This window comes from Nicotiana attenuata, unplaced genomic scaffold (assembly GCF_001879085.1).
Source record: "Nicotiana attenuata strain UT unplaced genomic scaffold, NIATTr2, whole genome shotgun sequence".
NCBI classification, from domain to species: Eukaryota; Viridiplantae; Streptophyta; class Magnoliopsida; order Solanales; family Solanaceae; genus Nicotiana; species Nicotiana attenuata.
Window position 1 is genome coordinate 139014 of NW_017672010.1, and position 11377 is coordinate 150390.

General features: G+C 38.0%; 1 protein-coding gene across 1 annotated transcript; it reads right to left on the bottom strand.

Moving 5' to 3' along the window:
- Nucleotides 1–6326: 6326 nt before the first annotated feature.
- On the bottom strand, nucleotides 6327–7529 carry LOC109211323. The gene is made up of 2 exons (XM_019374854.1): nucleotides 6995–7529; nucleotides 6327–6907 (listed from the first exon to the last, which is right to left on the bottom strand). The coding sequence occupies exons 1-2, from the start codon at nucleotides 7527–7529 to the stop codon at nucleotides 6327–6329; spliced, it is 1116 nt and encodes a 371-aa protein (XP_019230399.1).
- Nucleotides 7530–11377: the final 3848 nt, after the last annotated feature.

Consider the following 11377-nt stretch of genomic DNA (forward strand, 5'->3'; position numbering starts at 1 on the left):
TGCCTCTTCCTGAACCATCTAATGGTCTTAGCTCCTTAATACCCTTCATATAATCCAATTGCATTGGTCCTAAATCCAATAATCTCGTCTCACCCAGTACGAACTGCTCAGGCAATAAGCCTCCTCGGACACAACCAAAAGTCCCATATGACGCTACCATATGCCAATAGGCTACCAATTAGAATGTGATACAGAAGGAAACGAACTCTGAAAAGGAGATCTAATTACCCCGCTCGCGAATCATACATGCGACGCGGGTAACATGCTAAACGGATACCCCGCTCGCGAATCATACATGCGACGCGGGCTCACAGCTAGAATGAGCTCTCCTCGGAAAATAGGAAACAGAACACATAAAGGCAAATAGGGGAACTGTACTGAACATCACACTGTTGCGGCATGCAACCCGATCCAAGTAACGTACCTATGGCGGCGTGCCACCCGATCCAAATAACATACCCATGGCAGCGTGCCGACCGATCCACACATAGAACTCACATAAGGAGATATACATCGAGCTAAATTGCCCATTACAAGAAGATATCGAATTTGGTCACAAGCACGCTAAGTGCATAATACCATCCCTGAGGGGACATATAGCGCTATAAGCTACAAAACTCAAGCACAACTGAGGTGTGATATACAATTTGAATCTCAAGAGCCATTTGCTCGTAATACGACATTCCCACGCGGGTCCTCAACACATACACAATTTCTCAAGCCGTCTCACAACTCACACGGCGCAATGCATCACTTTATGAAATATCTGACAACGAGATGACACCCTGACTACTCCATAAGAAGCGCATTACTGAAATGAACCCAACTTGCTTGTCATAGAGCCCATATTCACATTTAAACCCATCCACCGACCTCAAGTCGATCCTGATCATATCAAATTAAGCCAATAACCTTTCAAAGGTCCATACTAATTTTCCTCTTCTCATAACACACCGATCTCCGGTGACGCTGAATACAATACCAATTTACTTTAAACATTCCACCCTTTTCTTGCTCATCTGAGCCCGTGACATCCTTACCAACAGCAAACTGCAACCTCGATCCGCACTTCGAATTTCCATGCTACTCACTGCACCCAACGTGCCAACATACGATAAAACATGATCGTAACTCCGAAATCAGCAATATTTTAACACTTCATCATATAAGAGCTTTTCACTTAGCTCACTTCGGGAGAATCATAGCAACACACAGGTAAATTCCCATAGCCGTAGGATATGCAAATCTCTAAGTAGTGGTCCAAGCCACTATAGCCCTTCCGGAATCTGCTTCCACTTAATAAGCCATAACAGAAGAATGCTTCTGAACAACATCAATTACGGCGGCCAACAAGCCTCACACGTACCGCCACAAATCATACGCATATCTTGATCGCACTGAATGAACTTATCACTGACCCCAATATGCCAATTCAACTATGGCTAATCAATCTGCCTCCTTCCAGTTTATCCTTGATTGCCCTGGAAATAATACTAACTCTATTCAACACATAACATACTCCCTCTACACTCACCCTGAGTGGCCTTGAGTCACGAGACCATACTGTCTCAAATCCCACGAACTATTTCATATCTCACAAATGCTACACCACAAGTCAAAATATCATAGAACATTCTGGGCACCTTTTCATAAGCTGTTACAAATCTTGATCCTTAACCGTACTCATAGGCTTGAAATCATTGGGCACCACACTTTATCCCTTGGGATCTACTAGGATCGGTGTTGAGAGCCACCTGCTCTGACTTGGTCCCGAATATAATCAACTCCATGAATCTTCTAGCACACTAATACCCTCTCAACGAAGCACCTGGCAGAATCACTCCCCTTTAAACCCGCTTCTATACAAGGCATAAATCCTGAATCCTTCCCCCAAATATGAACATGAGCCAATAACGCCGACCATAACACGCCCCCAACAATTCATCTACTCATTTTACCACTTATGGTCTTTTTCCGTAGCTGGAATAACCCATCAATATGCTAATAACCAGAAACCTCACGAGCAGTTAACTCTGCAACCCCAATAACCAAGCACCAATATTCTCCAATCGTTCCAGACCCTCCTTAAGGCGCATAGTCACCTTATTACCAAGCCCCTATGCAGCTCCGCTGCTCTCCCACTTTGGGCAAACTCGCTTCTTTAATCAACTGCTCGGCCTGCGCTCCCTAAGCTTGGCCTTTTAGAAGTTTAAAACTCCGCCTGACACTTCCCACATGTCCTTCTCATCTTTTGCTGCTCAGTCGTTGTCTTAATAAAATTTATCTTCATAGAACTTGAATCCACAATTTGCTACTAACTCCAAACTTTTCCGAAGGTCATCTTTCTCGAACCGTCAACATTAGAAATTCTGATTCGATCCTAAACCACCGCACTATGCGATATCTGACAGTTGTATCTCCAATAGTATTTCACAATATCCCGCCATAAAGGCGAATTGTAGCAGATTATAACATTGACGAACTCAGTTCGTTCCATTAGGGCCACGACACCCCATCATAGAAGAAAGCTCCACCACGCTTGCAATTACCAAGTCTCATTACTTCCACCAACCCACATCTGACCATCCTTAATCCGACTGCCTTTCCCTTGCTGGGAATTAAAGACTGAACCCCTTGATTACACACTGAGTAAGCCTCCCTTCAAGTCATTCACTTCCCCGACGCGCGGGCAAACATCCTACCATCACACCAATACTGCGGAATAATCGCTCATAAGCATCGCGACAACTTGTGCCTAGCCTCAAGGCTCTTAGAAGTTCTGTCACTGAGCTAAACACTAGAATATCCTTCCATAAGGCGACTATATTAGTCCAATCAACTATACCGGGAGAATCATCCCGCACCACATTTGTAGTTCCATTAAAATCCTTCAATTTTTGATTTATAACAAGCGCTCGCGTAAGATTGAGTAGGAAGAAATCAAAGGCATAAGCCTCAAAGGAATTGAACCGCACGATAAGGAAATCAATAAGGGAAGTACTCCTAACAGCCCTGTAGCCTCCCGAGGATAAGTACAGACGTCTCCGTACCGATCCACGACACTCTACTAGACTTGCTCATGACTCGTGAGACCGACGTGAACCTAGGGCTCTGATACCATGTTGTCACGACCCAAAATCCACTAAGGGTCGAGGTGGCGCCGGACACCTCTGTCAGGCAAGCCAACTAAATTTATTAATTAAATTCTCTTTTAATACCTTTGAAAATCTAGAATTTTTCCTTCTATTTTTCATAGTTAAAACAATCTCTACTTCAATTCAAATTAAGTAATAACTATTAGTACACATCTTTCAAAAACCATCCTAGAACCCGGTGTCACAAGTGCATGGGCATCTATTGATAAGGAAAATAAGATACAACATCTGTCCGAAATACAGTGGACAGAGAATAAATATAAAAATGCTGAAAGGAACTACACTAGCTGCGGGTCGCCTCGAACAATGCAGCTCACCTAGTACCAGAATCATCCGCGCTGCTACGCCCAGTAGGCCGCTAGAGGTATATATACCCGTGCAATAAAAATGCACAAAAGTGTAGTATGAGTACGTAATCAACGTGTACTCAATGAGTATCACGCCTAATCTCGAAGAAGTAGAGACGAGATGGCCAACTTCGACACTCACTAGAGGTCAATTAACAACATTCTAGAAATGCGAGTAAAATCATGGATTTATATAGTAGTTTTAATTCGCGAAGCCAGAAAGCAGGTAAAAACCTTCAGCAAATAATCAAGGGCTTCCAAGGTTTATTCTTTATTATCTTATCGGTTTATATCAAGCCACGATAGGTAAATTTCACGTTTAAAAATCCTCAAGCGACAAACAACATGCGCAAATCACACTGAGGCGACGGCCCGATCCAACAGGAATGTAAACTGTGCACGAACGGCCCGAACCATAGATGCATCTATTTAATCCACCGAGCGGCCTGTTCCATAAATAAACACATACCCTGCTCGCAAATCATGCATGCGACGCAGGTACACATAGAGATACATGCTCAATCAGTCAATTAGAAACTTATCGGGGATATTTATCCAATTAAAATAATTTCTATTTTTAACAATTCAGGAAAATGAGGTTTAATCTCCTTTTACATTCATTTACTAATCCAAGGTGACTTAAAGCAATTCGAGCTACCAGTGGGTTCATAAATAATCCAAGTATAACATGCTTATAGGTCCTAACTACCCGGACAATAGCATAATAGTAGCTACGCATGGACTCTCGTCACCTCGTGCGTACGTAGCCCCCACAATTAGGAGCACATAATCAATTATTACATCTATGGGGACATTTCCCTATTACAAGGTTAGAAAGGAGACTCACCTCGCTCCGAAGACTCATAACCGGCATTTTACATTCCTCCGAAGATTCGCACCAACGCACAATGCTCCAAAACTAGCCAATGATTATACAAATCCATTAATATATGCTCAATTAAACTTTACAACCCAATTTGCAACAATTCCTAACCCCGATCGAAAATTTGACAAAAATGCCCTTGGGCCCACGTGCCCGAAATCCGAATTTTCTCGAAGATAAAGCTTACCCATGAACTCACGAACTCAAATATATGATTTTCTCTTACTTCCATACTCCAAATCGTGGTCAAAATTCAAGAACACTAATTTTCTAGGTCTTCCCTCAAACCCCAAGTTTTTCTACAATTTTCATGCCCAAATCCATGTATAAACCTTGTATTTAACTCAAAGCTAGCATAAATTACTTACCTCATAACAAGTGACGAAAATGGCGCCTCAAAGCTGCTCCCCATCGACTCTAATGGAAGAAAAATGGGGTTGAAATGAACTCAAACCCGAATTTTAAAAACCTCACTGCACCAGTCATTTCCGCTTCTACGGAATTATTTCCGCCTGTGCGGTTCCGCTTTTTGCGGTCAAAAATGCCTCTTCTGCGGTCCTGGGCTCCAGCCCAATTTCCGCTTCTGCGGACGGCCCACCGCATATGCGGTTCCGCTTTTGCGGANTCTGCGGTCCAAGAACCGCAGATGCGGTTATGACAGAAGCAGCAACCTCAAGCCTTCCCAAATTCCAATTTTCGATCCGTTAACCATCCGGAATCCACCCGAGGCCCCCGGGACCTCAACCAAACCTACCAACCAATCCCAAAACACGTTACGGACTTGCTCGAGGCCTCGAATCACATCAAACAACGCTAAAATCATGAATTACACCCCGATTCAAGCTTTATGAACTTTAGAACTTCAAACTTCTATTTCCGGTGTTTAGACCTATCAAATCATGTCCGATTGACCTCAAATTTTGCGCACAAGTCATATTTGGCATTACGAACCTATTCCAACTTCCGGAATCGGATTCCGACCCCGATATCAAAAAGTCCACTTCCGGTCAAACTTCTCAAAAACCTTCAAATTTCTATCTTTAGCCAAATGGCTCCAAAATGACCTACGGGCCTTCGAATTCACTTCCGATCGCGCCCCCAACTCCAGAATCACCATACGGAACTATTCACAGTCTCGGAATCCCAAACGGACATTGATAACACTGAAGTGCACTTCAAACCAACTTATGAAATTTCTTCCAAAATGCCAACTTCCATAATAGGCGCCAAAACACTCCCGGGTTATCCAAAACCCAATCCGGGCATACGCCCAAGTGCGAAATCATCATACGAACATGCTGGATCCTTCAGATCCCGATTCCGAGGTCGTTTACTCAAAATTCCAATCCTAGTTCATTCTTTCAACTTTAAGCTTCCAAAATAAGAATCCTCCTTCCAATTTAACTCTGGACTTCCCGAAATTCAATTTCGACCACACGTACGAGTCACAATACCTGAAATGAAGCTGCTCATGCCCTCAGACTGCTGAATGACGCGCTAGGGCTCAAAATGACCGGTCGGGTTGTTACACGTTTGTAAGTATTCAGTCGATGGTACCACCTACATTTAAACATATACCTATAAGTTTTGAGAACATATAAATGAAATTCTTTATGTATAATGCTGGATTATTCAGTTAAATACAACTGAAATGTTTGAATACAAAAGAATTCATCATATATGTAGACCGGTAGACTATAAACTATAATTACGTCTTAGCTTATGAATACAATGACATACATCAAAGATCTGCTTAACTTTAGGCAGCTGAAAAGAAACAAAACATTATAAGGCTACTGCATGACAATACAACTGAATACATCTATCTAAAAAATTCTGTATAACTTATTTCAGAAAACAATTAAGCTACCTAAAAAATAGCTTAATATATGATACAATGACATTAAAATAAAACTTACAGTCATGTGTGTAGACATTGCCTCATTCAAAGTCAGAATCTCCTGGTATTTTTTTTCCAAGCGTTGTGTATGTCTGTGTAGCTTCTTTGCGGTTACTGCAATTCCAACGTCCAAACATCTTCCTAACTTCTTCGAGGAAGTCATATATTGGCAAATCCCTTGCTGACACTAGTGCGGCATTGATTGACTCAGCAATATTTGACGTCATGGTCCATCCCCTGTTAACAGGTGCATACAACCTAGCCCACTTCTCGTATCCAGCTAACTCCAAGTATTCTTTCACCCTAATATCTACCTTCTCCATCAGACTGCCAAATTCAGCTTGTGTGTATGCTTTTGCCATCGAGAAGTATATCTCGCTCAACTTTGCATGGCTCTTTTTGAATTTCTTATATACGTTGTTCCATAGATGCCATATACAGGCAAAATGCGGTACATCTGGATACACTCTCGATACAAATTTAATGATACTCTCATTTCTATCTGAAATGATGCACATGTTTTCCCTGTCACCGTATGCTATCTTGAATTGCTCAAAGAACCACGTCCAAGCAGCATCGTTCTCTGAATCAATAACACCATATGCTGGTGACAATATATAACCTGTAAAGACAATTGAATACATATTTTTAAAACATGTATTTCAATCTTTAAAATATTAACAAAATTTATTATAATGCACGTACTCACCTGCACCATCCAACGTGCTTGCCGAGACGAATGTCCCGGTGTAGTAAGATTTTAGGTGACTTCCATCCACAATCACAATGGGTCTACAATGGTCAAACCCATTTATAAAGGCATACAAAGATATATACACATACATGAACTCAGTTTTGGGCGATTTTACCATTCTGATGTGCGAACCTGGATATGTCATATCCATTGTATTTAAGTATCCTGGTAATTTTTTGTATGAATCAGCCGGTTCACCTCTCAAAAAATTCATTGCCTTTTCTTTAGCCCGCCACGCCAACATGTAGCTAACATCTACACCTAAATCTGATTTTACATCATCAATAATATCCTTTGTGGTGTATTTCCTCTTATGATTAGTAAGCTTAGGCCTAATCATACCACCTATAAGGCTGCTACTTGCCTGTCGCTGCTCATACACCTTGTCCTTCAGCGGACATGTATGTTTATCAATGAACTCTCTCACTTTGAATAGTTCTGATTTGTTAATGCTCGAAGCCTTAAACCTCCATTCACAATCTTCTGACATACATAATAATGCATAGCTGTAAAGAATTTATCATTATACATATGATTAGCATAAATGTTTACCAAAAATGCACTCATATACACATGAATACATTCTGACATCTATATATATAAATTATTATACAACTGAATGCAATTATAGTTATATGCATTTACATGCAACTAGCCTTAGGGTACGCGCTTTGCGCGTGTACCTTATATTGATAATATAACACTTTTAAAAATTATATAAATATTAATTAACTTTGTATATCTTATGTGCAATTATTATGTCTCATCCGATAGTATTTGATGTTGAGTTAAAAAGTATAGTAGTTATGAATATCAGAATAAGTTATACCTAATAATAGTATTTAGTAGGATTTGTATTTGTATATAACAAGAGAATGAAACATAATTTTTCACAAAAAGTTTTTCTCTATATTTTTTTTATTGTTATTAAGATAATTAAATTATATAAAATTAATTAGTTTTGATTTTATGATAAGTTATAAATCTATAATTGAGAATAAAAAAAAATCATAGGAGTGCCAGCTGATATTGAAGATATTAATATTGGAACTTGTATAATTCAAAAAATAATTTTATTGTATAAAATTTAGTTGATTTAAAACTTTTAGTCTCTTAATTTTTTTAAAATTACATAATAAATACATTAAGATATGTTTAAGTTATAAGAAAAGTTAGTATCAAGCATGTAAGTCTTTGAAATTGATAAGTATTAATAGCAAGCTTAGATTGTTACATAAAACAGATAAACACAATATAAGAGCCAAAGAATTTAAAGCGAAATAAAGTAAAAATAAGAGAGATATTCAAAACCAGATGAGGCAATATTCTTTAAAAGATTAGAAGGAGTAATAGATAATACATTAATAATGAATAACAGACGAAACATACTTTTATTTTTAATACACGCAATATCAATTCCTATTATTTATTACGTACTTAATCCACATAAAAGTCTTTTACATTAAATATTTGATCAACTTATTCTTTGTCATGAATTCATGGTAATGATAGTCCAAAAAATAGAAGAAGAAAAATTACAAAGGACCTATAATAAACAAGACCAATGTCAAATTTGATTTGATTCTTTCAATTCCTTATTTACGGTCGATTCAACACCACAAAGAACAAAGTTATCGAAGTTTCTACGTTAGGTTTTACATATTACTTAATTACTATATTTATCTTATATCTCTATAAGGTAAAACTTTAATTAATATTTGATTTTTAAATAATAGGAATTCTTACATAGTAGTTCAAATAAGGTAACTATTTAATATGCAAGATTTTTAGTTGATTTTAAAGTCTTAATAAATATTAAAATAACTAAATGACTATTTTGCCTAATGTGAAATTAAATTTTAAAGGGCAAAAACGGCAAACGATATTTCGCTAAGGGCCTTCGTGCTTTTAATATAACCAGTCTCTATAGACATGCGTTGCCACGTCGTCTATAGAATATTGTCATTTAGTAGAAATTTTGTGTAAAACATAGTAATATTTTTAACCGCATTAATATTCAGAACATATTTAGTTGAACTATAAAATAAAAATTAAACGAGTAGAAATCTAACTGCATAAACTTTAATTTGCTTTCATTCATCAAACTAACGTAAGGAGGCATGTTTGCCTCCTTGCTCCCATACTTGGTATAGTTCGTCATGCTTATATTCTCTCTATCTTTGTTCTTAGCCGAATACGACCGGTTTCAGAAAGACTTATAAAGATAGGAATATGTCTCTTTAGTTATCTTTACTATGAATTTCGGAAAGACTTGTACATATAAAAAGTCTGTTGTACATGAAAAACTCATCTATTACTTACTCGAGGGAATAATTTTTTTTAAGGTATAAAATTTCATCAATGACGAAGGTATAACAAAACTTTACTGCATTTAAGAATCTTTGAATTCTAAATAATTAGTTATATGTAAATTTTTAGGCTTAGAAGATGAATCATTTAATTAATTATGGTTGGTTTAATCAAAACTTTAAGCTTTTTATTTAGGTTTTTTCCTTTGTATTTTAGCACATAATGACTCAATTTTTATCAGATTCCAATAAAACCATACAAAAAAAATCACATAATACGAATTATGGAGTCTGAGATAAAGGTTATAACTTGAAGTAAAAGAGTTATTTTACCCTTTGTTCACTTTACCTCTTCTTTTTTATTTATTTATTATTTATTTTATAAATTCACATCTCCTAGCACGCATGCACACAAACTTCTTTTCCCTTTATATTCTCTTCGTAACTGAATCTTATTCCCTTAAATAAAATAAATCACAAAATATGCATAAGCATATTGCATATAAAAAAGGAATGGAATTATGGACGATCTTTCTAATCCAAGTAGGATTAATTTTGTAGGGCCGATGTATGTGTAGTTTAAATCGAAAAAGAATTTCATAATTAGGTAATTTACAATTAGATCCTTAAATTATACAAATATTTAAGGGCATAAAAGTCCGTCAATATTTCGGGGATATTTTCGTCGTTCAATATTTAGCCTAAAATATTCGTGCTTTTATAATAATATAGATATAGATATAGATGAATACAACTGAATACAATTAGAGTTATATGAATACACTTAAATACAAACAGTAAACAAAATAGGAAAATAATTAGAGCCACTGTAATGTAATTATACCAGTAAAATACATATGAATACATGTATTTAAAGACCATAAACAAACAGATGTTAAACACATAAGTGAAGATGTAACGACCCGACCGGTCGTTTTGAGCTTTTGCACTTTGATCGCCAGTTCTCGGGCATGACTTGCCCCGTGTAATGTATTATGACTGATGTAGATCGTTGGTTTTGGGTTTCAGGAAAATCGGAACGAATTCGGAAGAAGAGTCTCAGTTGAAAGCTTTGAATTTGAAATGTTTGACCAAGAGTTGACTTATTTGTATATGAGCTCGGATCGGAGTTTTTATGATTTGGTTAGCTTCGTTGGGTGATTTATGACTTAGGAGCGTGATCGGAATTGGGTTTGGAGGTCCGGTGTAGAATTAGGCTTGAATTGGCAAAGTTAATATTTTGGCGAATTCCGGTTGATAGGTGAGATTTTGATCCGAGGGTCGGAATGGAATTCCGAGAGTTGCTGTAGCTTCGTTAGGTGATTTGGAATGTGTGTGCAAAATTTCAGGTCATTCGGAGGTGTTTTGGTTGGGTTTTTGATCGAATGTGGGTTTCGGAAGTTTTAGAAGAACTTAGACTTGAATCCGATGTAATTTGATGGTTTCGGTGTTGAATGATGTGTTTTGATGATTGGAACGAGTTTGGATGATGTATTAGGATGGGTTGGCACTTTTGGTTGAGGTCCCGGGGGCTTCGGGGTGATTTCCGATGGCTATCGGGATGAGTTTTGGACTTGTGTTATTTCAGGAATTGCTGGTTCTGGTATTTCCGCATCTGCGTGATTAGGACCGCAGATGCGGTCTCGCAGATGCGGGAAGGAGGCCGCAGGTGCGAAAATGGGCTTGGAGGCTGGTTTCCGCAGAAGCGGAGGAGGAGCCGCATCTGCGGTATCGCAGATGCGGCGATGGCATCGCAGAAGCGGACTTGGACCTCAGGGTGTCACGACCAAAATCCACTATGGGTCGTGATGGCGCCGGACACCGTTGTCAGGCAAGCCAACTAAATTATCAATTAAATTCTCTTTTAATACCTTTGAAAATCTAAGAGTTTCCCTTCCATTTTTCTTATATAAAACAATCTCTGTTTCAATTCAAATTAAGAAATTACTATTATCACACATCTTTCAAAAAACCATCCCAGAACCCGGTGTCACAAGTGCATGAGCAACTACTGATAAGGAAAATATAT